The 22,691-nt window shown below is 46.8% G+C and overlaps 1 protein-coding gene across 3 annotated transcripts in view; it reads left to right on the forward strand.

The window, feature by feature from the left end:
- Nucleotides 1-817: 817 nt before the first annotated feature.
- Nucleotides 818-22,691, forward strand: part of HECTD4 (HECT domain E3 ubiquitin protein ligase 4) — a 258,154-nt gene continuing 236,280 nt past the window's right edge. For all 3 annotated transcript variants that reach the window (XM_077292459.1, XM_077292466.1, XM_077292472.1), the window contains exon 1: nucleotides 818-1,272. In XM_077292459.1, coding sequence (XP_077148574.1) covers nucleotides 1,123-1,272 — 150 coding nt within the window. In that variant the 5' untranslated portion in view covers nucleotides 818-1,122. The remainder of the gene's footprint in view (nucleotides 1,273-22,691) is intronic.

The raw sequence follows: 22,691 nt of genomic DNA on the forward strand, positions 1-22,691 counted from the left end.
TGATCGCTCCCCTATATAGGTGATGGATGGGGATAGAGATCTACAGAGCGTCTGGTACATGTTTAAGGTTATATGGAGTGCACAGTGACATTTGTGCATGGTTACCACTCAGCCAATCACACACTGCCTTAGGCTGGGTTCACATTACGATTCCGTAGTCCGTTAGACGGACTGCGTTACACCGCGGCATAACGCGGTGTAACGCAGTCTGTTAACGCCGCCATTAAGCCCTATGTCGGACGCATCGCTAGCGCTCCCCCAAAATGGGTGTGCGCTAGCGATGTGTCGTTATTGAGTGACGGACCCTGGGACGCGGGCTGCAGCGTTTCCAGGTCCGTCACTGCTAGCGCAGATAGAGCATCTGCTAGCTCTATCTGCGCTAGCGTGATGGCAAGTCGGCACTTGCGTTAACAGCAGCTCGTTAACGCATGTGTTGAACGGGCTGCTGTTAACGCAATGTGAACCTAGTCTTCCAAGCACATCTGTGATTGGCTGACAAGGATGATCTGCAAGTGTCTTCTGTGCAGATATGACATCAATTGCATGACTGCTTTGTGTTATAATCAGTTGTTAAGTATGGAACTTAAATTTATTATTTAGCACCATCACATGCCTCTGGTCGGATCTCTGGTATATCAGCTGCCATTAGGGGGTCTCAGCAGGTCCAGTGGGAGGATGTGGTGACAGTGACTAGTCCTGTCCCGGTAGTGAAGCCGCTGGGATACAGCCATGAATGCCCCCGCCAGTGCCCGTGCTCAGCCCCGCGCCCTCACCTACCCCCCACACAATGACTAATGACGCCTCTCAGCAGCAGCAGGTACAGGCAGCGCGGTGCACGCCGGGATCGCCTCTCCAGCCAATATGGCGTCTCCGTGACAGCTGTGCTGCTGCTGCTGCGCTCCCGGTCACCGGTGTGTGTGGTACGGAGGATACGGGGCTGTGCCCATACTGCCGCTAGCTTGCAGGACATTATTTGCCCCCCTGCCTGGCACAGGAGGGCGCCGGCTGCGGAGCTGAGCGGTGGCTGCCCCACCCTGCGCTGTGTGTGATGCTGCGGGTCACCGGGCGTCAGTGACAGTCGGGGGATGAGGGAGCGTCCCGCGGGCTGACAGCAGGGCAGACATGGGCTCGGTGGCGGCCGGCGATTCGGCGCAGTGGCTGTCGGTGAAGGAGGAGACCATCTTTTTACATGACGGGCTCATACGGGTCACCGATCTGGCCGAACTACCGAGCGAGATCGGGGTGACGGAGGCCGGGGACACGGACCTGGAGGTAAGGCCGCCCTCCGCGGGTGTGGTGTGGCGGGGACTGTCACCTGCGCCATGTATGTGTATGACTACAGTGTATGTCGGGATATATCGCGGATACGCGGCCTGGCGACCACATCTGCTCCTCTGGGACCTCTTCTTTACCCCTTAGTCCTGAGGCCTCAGGAGATCAGGTCACGGGAGGCCAGAAGTGATCAGATCGCGACATATCGCTCTCACATGGCTGATCAGGAGAATCCATGCTGAGATCCATGTAGTAATGATATAGAATATGTCATCACTGGGCTGTTATCTGCATGAGCAGCCATCACACAGGCAGGACAGTGTATGAGGCTCCTGGAGGGGATAGTGGCCCCTTACCTCTGGGGCCCCTGTGTGGCTGCACCAGTGATATGTACGCCCCTGCACCCATCACACAGGCAGGACAGTGTATGAGGCTCCTGGAGGGGATAGTGGCCCCTTACCTCTGGGGCCCCTGTGCCTCTGCACCAGTGATATGTACGCCCTTGCACTCATCACACAGGCAGGACAGTGTATGAGGTTTCTGGAGGGGATAGTGGCCCCTTACCTTTGGGGCCCCTGTGCCTCTGCACCAGTGATCTGTACGCCCCTGCACCCATCACACAGACAGGACAGTGTATGAGGTGCTATAATCTGCTTTGGAGGGGATAGTGGCCCCTTACCTCTGGGGCCCCTGTGCCTCTGCACTAGTGGTATGTCCACCTCTGCACCCACCACAGCTCATCAGTAGTATTAGGCAGCATGATGACACCTGGCGGGGAGCTGACAGTAGAATTGTTTATTATGGTTTTATGATGTCTTCCAAATAGAAATGTATCATCGCTGGTAGTTCATCTGCTACAACTGTTACAATGAGTTGTGATGCCTGGCTGTGATCTGCCACAGACTACATGAGTGCTCCCACCATAGCTGGCCTGTTCCCTTCCACACCCAGCCCAGCTCCCACCGGAGATGCATCCCCATGAGCCTTTGTCCAGGAATCGCTGCACATGGATTTTCCCAGTGGTTGAGGCCTTTGTACTGATCTCGCTAGGCTCAGAGAGCAGGTGCTCTTCTCCCTCTGCTCCTAATGATGAGCACTCATAATAGTCATCCTCCGTCTGTTGTAATGCACGGCATCTGTCCAGGTTGTCAGGCTCCGACTCTGTCAGGATGAGCTCATTAGGATCTCGGCGCTAGGATAGTCTGTAGAGTGTGTCTGGGAAAATGCACCCATGACATACCAGGACATGGGTAAATATATGCCACATCTATGCACATGGGGCCCTGAGACATGTCCTTTCCCGATGTGTATGCGAACAGTACATGCAATTTTTTGAGCCCGTGACAGAAGAGCGTAAAAACCCCCCCAAACAAAATGGAAAATCATAAAGGAAAGATTATTAACAGCATGTGATTCCACATGTGTATTTGCTTCATGATAGCTGTATATGTTAAAGGGAACCTGTCACCATATTTTTGGCTTATAAATAGTGATGAGCCCAAGTGCTCGTTACTCGGGTTTGCCTAGGGTGCTCTGGTATGCACCGACTGACATGTTGGAGTGCCTGTGGCCGCATGTTTCGCAGCTTTTAGACAGCAATAAAACATGCGGGTATTGCCTGACAAACACGGGCAATCACCGCATGTTTTGTGGCTGTCTAACAGTCGTGAGACACGTGGCCACGAGCGTCGAACATCTCACTCGGGCACCCGCGATACTCTGTGCATACCTGAGCATCCTAGGCATACTCGAGTAACAAGCACTTTCGCTCATCACTATTTATAAGCCATCATGCTTATTCCACTAATAATCCACTGTGCCAGCGTGAGACTTCCAGCATGGTATGGATGATGTAGAGGCGTCATCCACTTTCTTCTGGATGGAAGAGGTGACATTTGAAGGGATGGGGGTGGTGCTGATCGCTATCTGGGTTGGCCCATGGGACTGGACCTCACAATTTATATGCAGCGCTGGACACATAGAAATCACTTTTTCAGAGGGTTTGGGGGAAACCTCATTTACATGACTTAAAAGGTGAAGAGCATGGTTTTTAAGCCATAAAATTAGCGTCTGGTTCCCTTTAAATGAAAAGGAAAAAATTGCAAACAACTTATCTAAATTGGTCGCAGATGACTTTTTGTAGCCTAAAGACTGTGGTGAGATGTCATGTAAATTATCCACTTATGTATTCTGGATTTAACCAGATGAATGATATTTCCAGCCACTGTCGGCATAATCCCATTGTTTGCTTGGCCCTGTTCGCACTGCTGTTAGGTTTTCGGAGCCCCCATCAAAAGTTCAGGCAAGGAAAAATAGTGCTTCATGGAAAGCTAGTGAAGAGCAGGGATAATATGTCACAATGTTGGGAGGTTTTCAGGTTCTCTTTACATCTGTTGTGGAGACTTTGTTGCAGATTTTATTATTTTTACCAGACAACATAGTACAGCATGTTTGACCCATAACAGAATCTTATCAGCCCCCCATCATCGTCAATCATGTCAGCTAAGCGCCGTCCCCTGCATAATGCATTAAAAATGAAGTTTCTTTGTGGAGACACGGTGGTCGGCAGGCGCCCCTTTCTGCTAGCCGGAGCTGCATGGACCAGGGATTGTCCCACCCGCTCTTCTTTTAATGTGGGCATAACACTACTCAGACAAACACAGGGTGAGGGTAAAACAGTGTGCAATACTTTATTGAACCACAAAACAGGCAGATAACAGGTAGAACAGTCCCAGCAAAATTAGCCAAGATGGTGGACATTACAGACCTCTGTCTCCCCTTCGGCCGGGATCACACTTGCTAGAAACTCGCACGAGTCTTGCATCTCAATACCCGGCACTCGGACCCGAGCGCTCAGCTGCATAGAAATACATGCATCCGCACGCTCTGGTCCCGAGTGCCGGCGGCAGTGCCGGGTATTGAGATACGAGGCTAGTGCGAGTTTCTCGCAAGTGTGATCCCGGCCTTCCGCTGACTCACCAGGATAATGTCATCTGTTACTTCAGAGCTTCCAGGGTTGACTACCCTATTTTTGGCACACGCACAGTGAGTCGGTAACAACAAGCTTAGGAATATGACAGTCCATTGAGGTACAAGGCCAGTTGACTCGAGAGTCACAACCTGGCTTCTCTGAATACCTCCATGGAGTAGGCGACCGGTGGGTCCCAATCCTGGCTTTCTCCAAACGTATCCATGGTTCAGCGATGGTTAATGGAGCAGACCTGTTTTCCAGCCGGGGCTGAATTCACCTAAGCCAGTGTTCCCCAACTCCGGTCCTCAAGAGCCACCAACAGGTCATGTTTTGAGGATTTCCTTAGTATTTCCCAGGTCATTGAATGCTTGCATGTCCAGGTGATGCAATTATCAACTGTGCAATACTAAGGAAATCCTTAAAACATGACCTGTTGGTGGCTCTTGAGGACTGGACATGGGGAACACTGACCTAAGCCATCATCCTGTAGAATAATGAATCTGTGTCCCTCGTGATGGAGCCATGATGTATTGGCTGCAGTCCTGTAGAATCCCTGGATGTTTGGATGTCTTGGCTGAATCTCTGGCTCAAAGAGGCATATCACCTCTTTTTCTGTTTAACAAGTGTCCTTCAGTCCATCATTTACATAAAGGGTAAGAATGGAGATATGATCAAGTAGCATTACTTGATTATTTAATCTATTTGTATAGTTTTTCTTCCTCCTGTTTTCAAAGTCAACAAACTATCTGGCCTACCCAATGCGTAATTAGCATATCGGTAAACATCTCTAGTTATCAAGGATGAGAGCACAATATGTTCCATCAAATGGCAACTTACAAGTCAATATTACACGCTTACCTAAGCAAAAGTCTGTTTTCTTGACCACATACAGTAAATTCAAAAGTCCACATAAAGATAAGGCTATTCTTTCTGGCTTGCTAAAACTAGTCCTCTGGTTAATTAAGATACAATGCTGTCTTCACACTCATATTTAGTTAAAGTCTATAGGGGTGGCAGTACAGTACAGATCACATCAATTCTTATATATGGCGCAAAACACATTTGTCTCCAGATTTATCCGGAATCTGACATAACCTCACTCGCTACCAGGGGTGGAACTATAATGTATACATAGCAAATGTTGCATTTCTCTGAACTTGCTGGAGGATTGTCCAGTCATTCTTCTGCCTTTGTCAAGCAAGAGTACTCCTTTTCCGTGCATATGTCACAAGTGCCTACAATGGGACTTTCCTTTTAAGATATGAGGAGACCTATTATTAAATGAGAATGTGTATATACGTAAAGTATAGATGATATAAAGATGTATCCTCGTGGACCATGGGCACTCAGTTGTGTTAAGGCCTCATTCAGATTAGCATAGTGCTGCCTCATTCTAGCATCCATGTTATGTCTGGCCGCTTGTCCTGGCTTGATAGTGTGTCCTCACTCAGATGGGAAATCTCCTATTAATTGCAATGATCACAAAAGTGTAGCACCATGCACTAGTTTATCTCTTGACTTAATCTAGCTTTCACCATACATTTTGTCAGGAGGCTATTATGAGGTCCTCATACACATAAATGTAAAATTAAAGGGGATGTGCCACAATCACAGCTATTCCATATCCTGGGATCTGTAGTAAGTATCTGACCTGCTTGATGATTATGGTGCTTGGCTTCCTCTGTTACAGGATCCACGTTATATCTGTACTCTGTCGATAAGGTAACGGTTGCTGTGGGGTCTGATATCTGTTCTGAAAGGTGCAGTTGTCAAGAATTCTCACTGTCCCTATGAATGAAGGATCGGTGAGGATCATTCTCGACCACTGCACCTTTCAAAACAAACGGCAGACCCCCAGCAATTGTTACCTTATTGTAAAGGTTGTAAGTTGTTATTTGATCGCTACCCCTATAACCTTTATTTCCAGGACGTCCCTCCTGACAGCACCCTGGAGGACGTCCTCCTCCCCTTGCTGGGACAGGAAACACACAAGAGTTCAAAAGGCCATGTCCCACCCCTAATCCTCAGTGTTTTTCCTGTCCCTGCAAGGAGGGACGCACGAGAGAAGCTGCGCAGCTTACCGGAGCTCAGGGGGATCGTGCGGCTTGCCAATATCTTTCCCCCTGTCAAGAGGCTCAGGGCAGAAACCCTCCGGTGGGGGGTTCCTCTGCTCCAAAGACCAGGAGTGGGAGAAGCTCCTGGTGACAGCCGCTCCTCCCGGTGGGAGGCTCTCTGCTGCGGATGCGGTTCCACGTGGCAGGGAGTCGCTGCAGTCTGTGCGGTGTTGCGCTCTGTACGGTGTCTTCCGGAAGCTCCCAGGGACCGCGTCACTTCCGGTATCGCGGCATCCGTTACCGTCACTTCCGGTGACGCTGTAAGAACGGGGGAAGTGTGTGCGCTTCAGCGTGCATTGCAGCTGAGGTGCTTCTGTTCAGCGACCAGCGTTGTGAGCTGCACGGATCTGCTCCCTCGGATTCACCATGGAAGGAGACATGCCAGCCGAGGAGGGGGTAAGTGCGCATAGCGCAGACTTCCCCAGCTAACGCACAAGCAGGCTTACCCAGTCACTTACTCCCTATCTTATGTCGTTTAAGGATAAGGGAACCCCCGCTGCCCCTCCCGGTCAAGCTAAGAAATCCGGCAAGGCCTCTGCAAAGTCCAACAGATGCCCTATATGCCACATAAAGCTCCCGGACACTCATGGCAAAACCTTGTGTGCAGATTGCACATCTAAGGTTATGCGGGACGAACAGCCTGCACTTTTGTCAGAAATGAGGTCCCTAATACGGGAAGAAGTTCAGGCTTCCCTATCCAGAGCTGTGGAGCAGTCCAGCCCCATTCCCGTCCGCAAGAGAGCCAGACGGGAGCAAGACCTAAGGGAGCCAGAGTTTAGCTCTGAGGATAAGTCTGACCCAGAAGACTCCGTCTCAGAAGAAGAGGGGGAGCTTCCTTCTGGGAGCCAGGACCACCAGAGGAAATTTCTCTTCCAGGCAGAGGAGACGAACGACCTTGTGCAGGCTGTCCGAAGTACAATGCAGATAGAAGAGACATCTAGGCCACAATCCAGGCAGGACCTGATGTTTGGGGACTTATGTCACGTCGGCAGACAGTCTTCCCTGTTAGTCAGCATATTAAAGCCATGATACTGGAAGAATGGAAGGACGCTGAACGGCGACTGGTATTGTCGAGGGACTTCAAGGCTCGTCTGCCATTCGAGCCAGAAGAAGTCAAGTTGTGGGATGAGATACCCAAAACAGACGTTCCGGTGGCAAAGGTTGCTAAAAAGACAACCATACCATTCGAGGACTCATCCAATTTGCGCGACCGCATGGACAGAAAAGCCGACATACTGCTAAAAAGGGCCTGGGAATCGTCCGCGGCCCTAATTAAAACTAACATAGCAGCCACCTCTGTGGCTCGTTCTATGTACTTATGGATGGGTCAATTGGAAGAGCATCTGTCCAATAAAACCCCGAGGTCAGATATTCTGACTTCTCTTCCTATTATGAGATCTGCCATGGCCTTTCTGTCTGATATGACAGCTGAATCGGTCAGATTTTCAGCTAGAAGTGGTTCATTATCCAATGCGGCTAGAAGGGCTGTCTGGTTGAGATCCTGGTCAGGTGATAATGCATCTAAATCCAAACTATGTTCAATCCCCTTTTCAGGAGCGACGGTATTTGGTCCTTCCCTTGATACCATTCTAGAGTCTGCCTCTGATAAAAAGAAGGGTTTTCCGAATGATAAGCCTAAGAGGTCTCAGTCCTTTCGGAGAGGGTTTCCCTTCTGGAGACAGTCCGATTTCAGAGGGGGTAGATCCAACAGAGGATCTAATAGGGGTTCCCGTAGCCAGGGCTATAAGAACAAAAGTTTCTTCTTCAGCCCCTCCTCTAAGTCTAAGACACAATGACGCCACTTTTATCGGGGGAAGGCTTCGCCACGTTGCGGAGAACTGGGCCCGAATCACCCAAAATCAGTGGGTTCTTCGCACCGTGTCAGAAGGCTACAGTATCGAACTCTACTCCCCTCCCCCGGACAGATGCATCGTACCTACAGTGGTCATGCGAGAGTCTCCCATGATGTTAGACTTACAGGATATGCTTTCCTCAGAAGTCATAATTCCAGTTCCGCCTCTAGAAATAGGCCAGGGACACTACTCTTCCCTTTTCTCCATAACAAAACCATCCGGCGACTCTCGCACGATAATAAATCTGAAACCTCTAAATGCCTGGGTCAGGTACAAGAGGTTCCGTATGGAGTCCATACGGTCAGCAATTCTCCTCATAGACCGGGATGCTGTGATGTGCACTCTCGACCTGAAGAGTGCCTATTATCAGGTCCCGGTCCACCCCTCATCTCGGAGGCTTCTGAGGTTTGTGGTAGTTCTGCCGTCCGGGACCTGTCACTACCAGTTTCAATGCCTTCCATTTGGCCTTGCCTCAGCACCTCGTATATTTACAAAGCTGGTGTCAGAGATTGTCGCTTTCCTGAGAAACCAGGGGATCATAATTGTTCCATATCTCGACGACTTTCTCCTAGTAGCAAGAACGTCAGAGATCCTGTCAGACCACAGGAACCGAACTGTATCCGGGATGGAACAATTAGGATGGGTCATAAACTGGCAGAAATCCGACCTAACTCCGGAACACAGGAAGACCTTCCTAGGAGTCTGTCTGGACTCAAAGAACAGGATATCACTACTACCAGAGAACAAGCTGGAGGCAATTCAGACCCAAATCAGGCTTCTATTACAACGCAGAACATCAATAAGGATGGCCATGAGAGTACTAGGCCTAATGACGGCTTGCATACCGTTTGTCAGATGGGCACAGTTCCATTCAAGACCTCTGCAGAGTTTAATCCTCTCCAGATGGGATCGTCGTCAGTCTTCTCTGGACAGTATTTTAAAGCTGATGTATCCAGTACGAAGGTCTCTCCTCTGGTGGACACAACCAGAGAAGCTAAGAATCGGAGTATTATGGTGTACCGCTCCCTACGTAGTAGTCACTACAGACGCCAGTGCCTGGGGCTGGGGAGCTCATCTAAAGGGCAGGATCCTACAAGGAAGGTGGCCAGCAGATGTCGTTCACAGTTCATCCAACTTCAAAGAGCTGTACGCTGTTTGGGAGGCCTTGAGAAGGAACCGACACACTCTCACAAATTGCCATGTCAGGATACTATCCAACAACGTGACAACGGTTTCTTTCCTGAAACATCAGGGAGGCTCTCGACACCATCCGCTTCAGGATCTTGCGGGAAGAATTTTTCGCTGGGCAGAGAATTCGGTTCTATCAATTTCGGCAATTCACCTAGAAGGCTCCCAGAACTTTATAGCAGACTATCTGAGCAGGAGACGGGTGTTTGCAACAGAGTGGGAACTCAACCAGGATATCTTCCAGGATTTATGTCTTCACTGGGGAACTCCCAGTATAGACCTATATGCAGACAGAAGAAATTCGAAGGTCTCAAGATTCTTCTCCCTGAACCCACGGGACCTCCCGGAAGGGATAGACGGTTTGAGTTAGGACTGGACGGAACCTCTCTCATATGCATTCCCACCTCTGGCACTGATCCCAGCTGTTCTACGAAAAATCAAGGAGGATCAGGCTCGAGTCATATTGATTGTTCTGTACTGGCCAAGAAGAGCTGGTTCCCTCTTCTAGTAGACCTGGCAATCGAGAACCCAGTAGAGCTTCCTCTCAGGGCAGACATACTGGACCCTGGTGGATTACATCACCCGAACCCGGAGAAACTCCATCTCTCAGCATGGATCCTGAAGGGGACATCCTGAAGGCAAGAGGGCTATCGGACCAGGTGATGGCCACTATTAAATCCAGTAGGAAACCAGTCACATCGGCAATTTATCTGAAGATCTGGAAGCGTTTCTGTCTGGAGGGTGGCAGGTCTGAAGTTACGGCAGACACTCCCAACTTACCCAGAATTCTAGATTTCCTGCAGGCTGGGTTTGACAAAGGTCTTAAGCCAAGCACCTTGAAAGTGCAGATTTCGGCACTTAGCTCTTTTTTTGACTATCCCTTAGCTGCTCACCCATGGATAGTTAGGTTTATTAGAGCCATCCAGAGGTTACGCCCCACCATTAGGCAATTTTCTCCTTCCTGGGACCTTAACTTGGTCCTCAAATTCCTTTGTAAGGATGATTATGCCTCGGCTGATAATATGCCCATATCAATCCTCACACGTAAACCAGCTTTCTTAGTGGCAATCACCACGGCTAAGAGGGTGGGGGAAATTCAAGCCTTGTGCACTAGGGACCCGTACCTTCAGATTAGAGAGGATAGTTTAATCCTTAAACTGGATCCCTCATTTATCCCAAAGGTGGGATCGGTTAAGAATAGAAATCAGGAAATCATGTTACCGTCTTTCTGTAATAACCCGGCTAACGCAAAAGAAAAAGCTCTTCATTCACTTGATGTCAGACAGGCAGTCCTTGACTACCTGGCAGCCACCACCTCGTGGCGCATTGATCCGAATTTGTTCATTCTGTTTGGAGGAAGGAATAAAGGAAAGAAGGCCTCTAAGGCCTCTATCGCTCGTTGGATCACGTCCGTGATCTCTGAGGCCTACCAGTCAGAGGGGATCCCACCTCCGGAGGGTCTCCATGCGCACTCTACACGAGGGATAGCTACTTCTTGGGCTGAGAGGGCAGGCGCCTCCCTAGAGCAAATTTGTAAGGCAGCAACATGGGCTAGCGCCAACACTTTTTGTAAACATTATAAGCTTGATGTTTTGTCTGGTCAACATACTGCATTTGGGAGAAAGGTTCTCCAAGCGGTAATCCCACCCTGAGGAGGTGCTTTGGTACTCTCCAGGGTGCTGTCAGGAGGGACGTCCTGGAAAATAAGGTATTAGCCTTACCGGTAATTATGTTTCCAGGAGTCCATCCTGACAGCACTGGTTGTTCCCGCCCTGGTTGATATTTATATGTATGATGTAATATGACCCTGGCATGTGGTGTAATATGTTACGGCTATATGATGTAATACTTTCCTGGCATATGATGTAATATGTTCTACTTACCATTACATTTGTATTTTTTTTTTCTGCATTTCCATGAAGCGGTTCTTGTTACAACACTGAGGATTAAGGCCCCGTCTCACATAGCGATTTACCAACGATCACGACCAGCGATACGACCTGGCCGTGATCGTTGGTAAGTCGTTGTGTGGTCGCTGGGGAGCTGTCACACAGACAGCTCTCTCCAGCGACCAACGATCAGGGGAACGACTTCGGCATCGTTGAAACTGTCTTCAACGATGCCGAAGTCCCCCTGCAGCACCCGGGTAACCAGGGTAAACATCGGGTTACTAAGTGCAGGGCCGCGCTTAGTAACCCGATGTTTACCCTGGTTACCAGCGTAAATGTAAAAAATAACAAACAGTACATACTCGCCTTCTGATGTCCGTCAGGTCCCTTGCCGTCTGCTTCCTGCTCTGAGTGCCGTACAGTGAGAGCAGAGCGCAGCGGTGACGTCACCGCTGTGCTGTACTTTCACTTTCACTTTGCGGCGCTCAGTCAGAGCAGGAAGCGGACGGCAAGGGACCTGACGGACATCAGAAGGCGAGTATGTACTGTTTGTTATTTTTTACATTTACGCTGGTAACCAGGGTAAACATCGGGTTACTAAGCGCGGCCCTGCGCTTAGTAACCCGATGTTTACCCTGGTTACCAGTGAAGACATCGCTGGATCGGTGTCACACACACCGATTCAGCGCTGTCAGCGGGACCTCAACGACCAAAAAAAGGTCCAGGCCATTCCGACACGACCAGCGATCTCACAGCAGGGGCCTGATCGCTGGTACGTGTCACACATAGCGAGATCGCTACTGAGGTCGCTGTTGCGTCACAAAACTTGTGACTCAGCAGCAATCTCGCTAGCGATCTCGCTATGTGAGACGGGGCCTTTAGGGGTGGGACATGGCTTTTTGAACTCTCGTGTGTTTCCTTTCCCAGCAAGGGGAGGAGGATGTCCTCCAGGGTGCTGTCAGGATGGACTCCTGGAAACATAATTACCGGTAAGGCTAATACCTTATTTTTTTGTTACGGTTGAGTTGGTCCCAAGGTTAATTATAATTTCTCTAGAATGATAAAGTCTGTAACAGCAGTTTTGCTGTGATTCCTATTCATGTAACCTTAGTCTGGGTTCACATTACGTTAGTGGTGTCCGTTAGACGGACTACGTTACACAGCGGCATAACGCGGTGTAACGTAGTCTAACGCCGCCATTGACTCCAATGTCGGACGCATCACTAGCGCACGCCCACAATGGGCGTGCGCTAGGGATGTGCCGTCATTGAGTGACGGACCCTGAGACGCGGGCTGCAGCGTTTCCGGGTCCGTCACTGCTAGCGCAGATAGAGCTAGCAGATGCTCTATCTGCGCTAGCGTGCTGCCATACCGGCACTTGCGTTTACAGCAGCCCGTTACCGTATGTGTTGAACGGGCTGCTGTAAACGCACTGTGAAATACAGCACAACAAAAAAGTACAAAAAATGTAAGATTATGTCCATTCATTTAAGTTACCATTGACTTTCCTGCCCTAGTACAACATATACCGCATGTTCAGTTCAGTTTATATTACAAAGGTATTGACCGGGAACAAGAGCGTGCTCAATCACAGGCTGATGGAGAGGTTTCTAAATTCTTCTAACAGTTTTATTTCTTAAAAGCATAGCCTCACTCTAGATTTCAAATATGAGGGAACAGTATTGCGCACACAGTCTATGGCTATATCCAAAACTAAAGACGGTGTTCTGGACTCAAGGATATTCTTGCCTTGTCTCTCAATCCATCTCCTAGCATGCTAGTCTTCTTACTTCCTGATTACTTGGGAGGCAGGTTTCCTCTTTGAGTGATAGTTCTAGTGAGCAGCTTTATTCAGTTTCTAAACATTAAAGGACCAGTCAGTGTTTGTTCTTGATCCACACTATCACTTTATTTACATATGAATATAACTAGGACTTTGAAAAGCACACAGTTCAGGAGAAATGATTAGGAGGACTGCATTGAAAATGTCAATGCTAGGAGCAAGGGGGTTATGTATTTTTTTTTTTTTTCCAGGACTGATAATGGCAGCTTCTATGCTGAGAAGCAAGTGAGCAGCTAACTGCTGCATAGAAATTAATGAGCTGAATAGAAGTGACTGGGATGCTAGGAGTTAACTGTTCTCCTGGAATGTAACTACTGCCCCACTTGGTCAGGGTGTGGGTAGGCACTAGTAGCCAAGCTCAATGGAAACTGGCTGTACACTACCTAAGATGAATGCTCTCATTGCAGGAAATTTGCAGTAGATACAAAAAGCAATTTCATAACGCGAGATTATGTATTTTTTTATTTATTTTTTAATAATGATGGCCAATGTCTCATTTATTGGCTACACAGACACAGTGGCTCTCCTTTATTGGTGACTGTACCTGGTACTGCAGCTAGTCGCCCTGGGAGTAAATGAGATGAGCTGCCATACTAGACATAGCTGTGAAGATCGACAAGCCACTGTTCTTATCGAAACAACATAGTGACATGATTCTCAGTGGGGCTGGGAAAAATTAAGCTTGAAACATGATAAAATAATCAATGCTCGCCTTTGCAGTGCCCCAATGTTCCAGAGCAGGTGCTCTGCTGATTTCTGGGGGTGTTGGTTTACTTCACTGCAGTTGTTATGCTTTACAGCCACATATCTGCTGCAGACAATCACTGACCTCTGTGGTTAGGCTGGCATGTGTGGGGTCATTCTATGTTAGCTTACGTTACAACACAATATAGTAACTTGCGTTACAAAGCTGATGGTAACTTACCTTACAATAAGTTAATCCAATGGATTGTAACATATTGTAACGTAAGTTACCATCAGCTTAGTAACGAAAGTTACTATACTGTGCGGTAACGTAAGTTATCTATATTTCTTGTAATAAATTTATTTTAACCTCTCAAGTTAAAAGCAACAGTTTTTAAGTGCTTATCCCCTGTTTACCAGAACAGAAAATTTGTCGGACTCATGAAGGACAATTGCCTTTCTTTTTTTTTGTAACATAAGTTACCAAGTAATACTGTATTTTGTATTTAATTTTCTTGATGAAAAAGCAAACTGTGTTGAAATCTATTGAGAATAGTTTAATGTGCAATATACCGTATATCCTCGAGTATAAACCGACCCCCCCCCCCCCCCAAATTTTGCCACAAAAAACTGGGAAAACTTAACGACTCGAGTATAAGCCTAGGGTGGGAAATGCAGCAGCTACTGGTAAATTTCAAAAATAATAGATATCAATAAAAGTAAAATTAATTGAGACATCAGTAGGTTAAGTGTTTTTGAATATCCATATTGAATCAGGAGCCCCATATAATGCTCCATACAGTTCATGGTGGCCCCATAAGATGCTCCATACAAAATACGCCCCATATAATGCTCCATAAAGTTTATGATGGGCTCCATAAGATGCTCCATATTAAAATATGCCCCATACAATGCTGCACAAATGCTGATTATGGCCCCATAAGATGCTCCATAGAGATATTTGCCCCATATAATGCTGCACATGGCCCCATAAGATGCTCCATACAGATATTTGCCCCATATAATACTGCACATGGCCCCATACAGATATTTGCCCCATATAAGTCTGCACATGGCCACATCAGATGCTCCATACAGACATTTGCCCCATATGCTGTTGCTGCGATAAAAAAAAAAAAAAAAATCTCAGGCCCCCGACACTTGCTATATTCACCTGCTCCACGTTCCACCGCCGACCGCCGCTGTGTCTTACCCGTCCTCTGCACTGACGTTCAGGCAGAGGGCGGTGCGCACTAATCGCGTCTCCGTGCCCTCTGACCTGAGCGTCACTGCAGAGGATGCGGAAGACGCAGCGGCGCCGACGGTGGAACGGGGAGCAGGTGAATATCGCGCACTTCCCCGCCATACTCACCTGTTCCTGGCGCAGTCCCTGCACGTCTGTTCCCCAGCAGCTTCTTCCTGTAGTGAGCGGTCACATGGTACCACTCATTACAGTAATTAATATGCGGCTCCACCCCTATGGGAGTGGAATCGGGTCCATATTCATTACTGTAATGAGCGGTACCATGTGACCGCTCACTACAGGAAGAAGCTGCCGGGGAACCAGGGATGTGCAGGGACTGCGCCAGGAGCAGGTGAGTATTGTTACACAGCTCCACTCCCCCCTCCCCTGCCGACCCCTGGGTATGACTCGCGTATAAGCCTAGAGGGTTACTTTCAGCCCAAAAAAGTGGGCTGAAAATCTCGGCTTATACTCGAGTGTATACGGTACATGCACTCCTTTTGTGCCTGCCTTCAAAGAAAAATCTGTAGCCAGTTTTTGGCTTGTGAATGTAACGTAAGTTACCATGGAATGACCCTGTGGCCCAAGACTGCTGAGGCCAGTGATGACTTAAGTGACAGCTGGCACTCAATTACTGACTTCAGCATTGTTAGTACGGTCATGGATTGGTTGCAACAGTTACATGGTTAGTAATGAATGTCATTACTACAGAAATGTAAGCAGGGAGTGCCAACGTAGGAAGGACTGAGCATTTCTGCAGTAAGTAGTGTGTGTCTTAATATTTTATCTCTTCAGATTTGTTTACCCCCTGAGGCCAGTAATTGGCTGCAGCGGTTATATAGCTGTGCAGGTCAGCATTGCAGCACCGAAGTTTCCGCTTTTGAATTGACATTGCATGTCATGTCGCAGAGGTAGTAATGGCACGTTCACAGGCCCTGGAGTTACTGTGGATTTTCAAGCAGAAAATCGTCAGCATTTTACAGTAGTGGCAGTAGATGAAAAATTGGCCTCTAAACACCGCTGGCATATTCTGTGCATGTTAATTTATAGAATGTTAAAAATGCGGTTTTATTACAAAAAGAAAATCTGTAATAAAATATACAAGAAAACTTTGCAGACTTGCCTCTCCCGAATTCTAGGAAGAAAAAAAAAAAGGCATAAAGTTAAATGGTCACTGTTATTTCCGCAAACTTGGCTTAAGTCAATAATTCAGGCAAATATGAGGTTGTAATAATAATAATAATAATAATAATTTTTATTTATATAGCGCCAACATATTCCGCAGCGCTTTACAACTTGTAGAGGGGACTTGTACAGACAATAGACATTACAGCATAACAGAAATCACAGTTCAAAATAGATACCAGGAGGAATGAGGGCCCTGCTGCTCGCAAGCTTACAAACTATGAGGAAAAGGGGAGACACGAGAGGTGGATGGTAACAATTGCTTTAGTTATGTATATGTGTGTGTGTGTGTGTATATATATATATATATATATATATATATATATATATATATATATATATATATATATATATATATATATATATATATATATATATATATATATATATATATATTATTACATCATAGAAATCCGCCTCTTTCTTCACTTATAAACTACTTCTTCCTCTTCACCCTAGACTACTAAACTTAAAGGGAATCCGTCACCACATTTGACATACAGGTGCTTCTCACAAAATTAGAATATCATCAAAAAGTAAATTTATTTCAGTTCTTCAATACAAAAAGTGAAACGCATATATTATATGGTCAGTATAACCAGAGTGATCTATTTCAAGTGTTTATTTCTGTTAATGTTGATGATTATGGCTTACAGCCAATGAAAACCCAAAAGTCACTATCTCACTAAATTAGAATACTTTATAATACCAGCTTGAAAAATGATTTTAAAATCTGAAATATTGGCCTACTGAAATGTATGTTCAGTAAATGCACTCAATACTTGGTTGGGACTCATTTGCATCAATTACTGCATCAATGCGGATTGGCATGGAGGCGATCAACCTGTGGCACTGCTGAGGTGTTATGGAAGCCCAGGTTGCTTTGATAACAGCCTTCAGCTCGTCTGCATTGTTGGGTCTGGTGTCTCTCATCTTCCTCTTGACAATACCTCATAGATTCTCTATGAGGTTAAGGTCAGGCGAGTTTGCTGGACAAATAAGCACAGTGATACTGTTGTTTGTAAACCAGGTACTGATAGTGTGGACAGGTGCCAAGTCCTGATGGAGAATGACATTTCCATCTCCAAAAAGCTTGTCGGCAGAGGGAAGCATGCAGTGCTCTAACATTTCCTGGTAGATGGCTGCACTTAGGGTACCGTCACACAGTGGCACTTTGCAGAGTACAGATGAAGAAAGGACAGCGCCACTCCAGAGTGTGAAGAAAGCAATTTACATTTTAATCTGCCTCCTGCGGCAACGTTTCGGTCCGAGGACCTTTGTCAAGCACAGTGCTTGACAAAGGTCCTCGGACCGAAACGTTGCCGCAGGAGGCAGATTAAAATGTAAATTGCTTTCTTCACACTCTGGAGTGGCGCTGTCCTTTCTTCATCTGTACTCTGAATTGTGGACTGGGCTGGACCCCCTGGTAAGGACGTGCGCTTCTGAGTCCTGAGAGACTATGCTATTTTAGGGTGCGGCCCTACAACTATTGAAAAATATTTACAGTGGCACTTTGGTCGCTACGACGGTACGATCCGTGACGTTCCAGCGATATCCATACGATATCGCTGTGTCTGACACGCAGCAGCGATCAGGGATCCTGCTGAAAATCGTACGTCGTAGCAGATCGTTTGGAACTTTCTTTCGTCGCTGCATCTCCCGCTGTCATTGCTGGATCGTTGTGTGTGTGACAGCGATCCAGCGATGCGTTCGCTTGTAACCAGGGTAAACATCGGGTTACTAAGCGCAGGGCCGCGCTTAGTAACCCGATGTTTACCGTGGTTACCAGCGTAAAAGTTAAAAAAAAACAAACCGTACATACTCACATTCCGGTGTCTGTCCCCCGGCGTTCTGCTTCTCTGCACTGTGAGCGCCGGCCGGAAAGCGAGCACAGCGGTGACGTCACCGCTGTGCTTTCCGGCTGGCACAGACACAGTGGAGAGAAGCAGAACGCCGGGGGACAGACACCGGAATGTGAGTATGTACGGTTTGTTTTTTTTAACTTTTACGCTGGTAACCACGGTAAACATCGGGTTACTAAGCGCGGCCCTGCGCTTAGTAACCCGATGTTTACCCTGGTTACCCGGGGACTTCGGCATCGTTGGTCGCTGGAGAGCGGTCTGTGTGACAGCTCCCCAGCGACCACACAACCACTTACCAACGATCACGGCCAGGTCGTATCGCTGGTCGTGATCGTTGGTAAATCGTTATGTGAGACGGTACCCTAACTTTGGTCTTGATAAAACACAGTGGACCTACACCAGCAGATGACATGGCTCCCCTAATCACACTTGGTTCCGGCCAACCCATATGTAGGCTTTACTGAGAGAGGTGTCCACATTCACCCAAGCATACAGACATTAGCCTTCGGTAAGTGTTCACATTTGGACAGGGAGGTCAGGTACCCATCAGATTAATGAGACCACCTTGACAATGGTTGATGGGCTCACACTATTTGGCCAAATTCTGTGCAAAGCGTCTCACAAATATTTTTCCTAATGTTCAAAAAGCCATTTTGCTATTCATATTTCATGTATTTCATATTCGATATGCTTTCGCACGATAGAGTACAACCTTTTTTGTATATTGTATATGGAGGTAGCTGCTCCTGGTATGCACCTATTCACACTCGTTTGGATGTGCCAAAATCATCAACATTAACAGAAATAAACCCTTGAAATAGATCGCTCTGTTTGTAAGGACTCTATATAATATGAGTTTTACTTTTTTGTTTTTGAAGAAATGAAATAAATTTACTTTTTGATGATATTCTAATATTGTGAGAAGCACCTAAAAATGTCCTGTTTCAGGCTCTGAGGTGGATGATGCCTAGAAGATACCTCTGCCTCCAGAGCTTATTTTATATACAAGGGGGAGAAACCAGTGTAAGATAAGTAACCAACACAGAACAGCAGAAATGAAATTCATCTTGTTGCAAACAAGATTCCACAGCAATCTTTGTACATCTCGGTACATGTTTTGTCCCATGTGACCTCCATAGCAAATGACTGCAGGCTAAACAGAAGAGGGGTGGGTGTGTGTGTGTGTGTGTGTGTGTGTGTGTGTGTGTGTGTGTGTGTGTGGTTTTTTTATTTTTATTTCTCTCTCTCTTTTTTTTTTTTTTTATATGCTTAAAGACGTTGTCTGGTCAAAACCAATAAGTCAGCAGTCACTCTGACTACAGACTCTTGAATCCTCTGATGGCACACACTGTGCGCTGAGGGGATTCACTGGTTTCAGACCCGGGAATGGAGGGTATGTATGCGTTATACATACCCCAGGCCAGTGGGCGTGGCCTCGTTCCATACACTTGTATTGAGCCGAGGCTGTGCCCAACCAGTGACGTAGATGACCAGTGGGCGTGGCTGACTAGAGGGCGCGGCCTCACTGCATACAAGTGTAAGTAGAGCGAAGCCACACCCCCTTTTAACTCATACATACCCTCCGTTCCCTCCGTGAATCCCCGCCCGCACAGTGCATGCCATCGGGGGATTCATAAGTCTGTAGTCACACAGAGTGACTGCACACTTAAAGGTTTTGACCGTACATCCCCTTTAATGTCGCAGTGAATATCTACATGAATTTGCACAGGCCTGCCGCAGCAGATTTCCCCTGACACTTGTGGCTATGCTACTAATTTTCACATTCACTATGGGTGAGCCAGCCCTAAGGCCTCATTCAGGCGGGCAGTTTTCACAGATGGAACACGTGCCATTGTAGTCTATGGTGCTGTTCACATGTCACATGTTTTGCGGATCGTGTTAACCTTCAAAAATCACGGAGACATGTTGGTGTTTTACTGGCATCACAGATGTGTCACCAATACCAGTCTATGGGTCAATGAAAATCACAAACGGCACACGGATGGCGTCAGTGTGCAATCAGTATGCTGTCCGTGATTAACATTGTAATAGGTAGGGAAAGCTTTGTCCGTTATCCATACCTGAAAATCATTGATGGGGGTGGGGGGGACTGACCGAACACTGATGAAATCCCGGATCCAAAACACTGATGACACTTAGATATTTTTTTTTTGTATGTGAACAAACACTGATGTCTGAGGCCTAAGGCCCCTTTCACACATCAGTTTTTTGCTGTCAGTCACAATCTGTTTGCTCGATCCATCGCAGATTGTGAAAAATGCATTGGTTTCGTCTTTTCGATGGATCCTACTAGCGGATCTGGCTAATTGGATCAGAGCATGCTCAGTAAAAAAAAACAAAAAAAAAAACGGAATCCGTCGACTGATCCATCGCTGTCCATTTTTTCAACGTAGACAAAAAACGTTACTTTGTCCGTCGTCTCCAGCTGCCGGACAAGCAATTTTCGACGGATCCGGTCAACAATGGATGAAACGTGAGGCAATCCGTCGCTAAGGCTACTTTCACACTAGCGTCGGTACGGACCCGTTGCAGTGCGTCGGGCCGATGTACCGACTCATACTGTGAAATAAAATCACAACGGGGGCAGCGGATGCAGTTTTTCAACGCATCCGTTGCCCCATTGTAATGTCCGGGGAGGAGGGGGCGGAGTTCCGGCCGCGCTTGCGCGGTCGGAAATGGCGGACACGACGCACAAAAAAAAAGTTACATGTAACGTTTTTTTGTGCCGACGGTCCGCCAAAACACGACACATCCGTCGCACGACGGATGTGTCGTGTGGCAATCCGTCGCAGTGCGTCGCTAATGAAAGTCTATGGAGAAAAAACGCATCCTACGGGCAACTTTGCAGGATGCGTTTTTTCTCCAAAACGACGCATTGCGACGTGCGTCGAACGACGCTAGTGTGAAAGTAGCCTAATACAAGTCTGAGAAAACAACAGATCCGGCAGCATCAGTTTCTGGATCTGTTTTTTTCAAAATTCGATGGATTGCAACTGATAGTAAAAATCTGTTGTGTGAAAGGGGCCTAACGGTACGTTCACATTTGCGTTGTGCAGCGCAGCGTCGGCGGCACAACGCAGACACAAAGCATACACAACGCATGCATAACGCTGCGTTTTGCAACGCATGCGTTGTGTTTTTGGACGCAAAAAAAATGCAACTTGCTGCGTCCTCTGCGCCCTGACGCTTGCGTCTAATAAGACGCAAGTGTCAAAAAACGCAAGACAACGCATGTCCATGCGCCCCCATGTTAAATATAGGGGCGCATGACACATGCGTCGCCGCAGCTGCGCCCGACGCTGCGCTGCACAACGCTGATGTGAACGTAGCATTAGAGAGACTCTCTGCAGCTTGTGCCATGTAGAGGCACTTTATTGCCCACTGTTGCTTGGTGCAGCCATGGTACAAGGTCCAAACATGGCAGTTTTATTGTAAAACTTGCAGCGACTGAATTTCGACATTCCATAGATTGGGATTTCTTCAAGCTCTATGTAGTTACGGTATATGGGCTAGTTTTCCTATGACCATTCAGCTGCAGGTGAATTAACCCATTGCATATTGTAACCCCTTAGTGACGGAGCCAATTTTTTTAAATCTGACCAGTGTCACTTTATGTGGTAATAACTCCGGAACGCTTCAACATACCGTATCCCAGTAATTTTGAGATTGTTTTTTCGTGACACATTATACTTTATGATAATGGTAAAATTAGGTCAATATGTTTTGCGTATATTTATAAAAAATATCAGAACTTTGAGAAAAATGTTAAAAAATTAGCAATTTTCAAACTTTGAATGATTATCCCTTTAATCTAGATAGTCATACCACAGCAAAACATTAATAAATATCATTTCCCACATGTCTGCTTTACATCAGCATCATTTGTAAAATGTTTTTTTTAATTTTGTTAGTATTTTAGGAGGTTTCAAAATGTAGCAGTCATTTTTTCAAGGAAATTTACAAAATTTATTTTTTTAAGGACCTATCCATGTTTGAAGTGCCTTTAGGGGTCCCATATATTGGGAAACCCCAAAAAGTTATACCATTTTAAAAACAGCACCCCCTGACATATTGAAAACTGCAGTCAGGTAGTTTATTAACCCTTCAGGTGGTTTTTAGGAATTAATGCAAAGTGGCATGACAGAAATGAAAATGTGTATTTTTACCACTTAAATGCCGCTAACTTCTGAACAGGTTACAACAGCCGTCAGACTCTAAGGCCGCTATCTGGTCATGAATTGCCACGGCAAACATCAGGACCACACAATCATGATCTGTGGGCACCAATTGGGATAAAGAGGAAGCCCCCACACTCTGTTAACCATTTATATGATGTAGTCACTATTGACAGCAGCATCTAAGGGGTTAAACAGATTTGGATGGTGCAAACACTGATTGTGGCTGATGCAGCAGTTTGTCAGCTATAGTGTACAGCTGACAGCTCCTGGATTATCACCTGTATGGGGATGCTTTTCTCTTATATCTCAGGTCAGTTAAAAGACGTATTGGCTGTCATTAAGGGGCTAAACACTGTCAAATCTGTATATTTGTTTTCAAGAAAAGTAT

Source organism: Ranitomeya variabilis, chromosome 1, assembly GCF_051348905.1.
Source record: "Ranitomeya variabilis isolate aRanVar5 chromosome 1, aRanVar5.hap1, whole genome shotgun sequence".
Lineage (NCBI taxonomy): Eukaryota > Metazoa > Chordata > Amphibia > Anura > Dendrobatidae > Ranitomeya > Ranitomeya variabilis.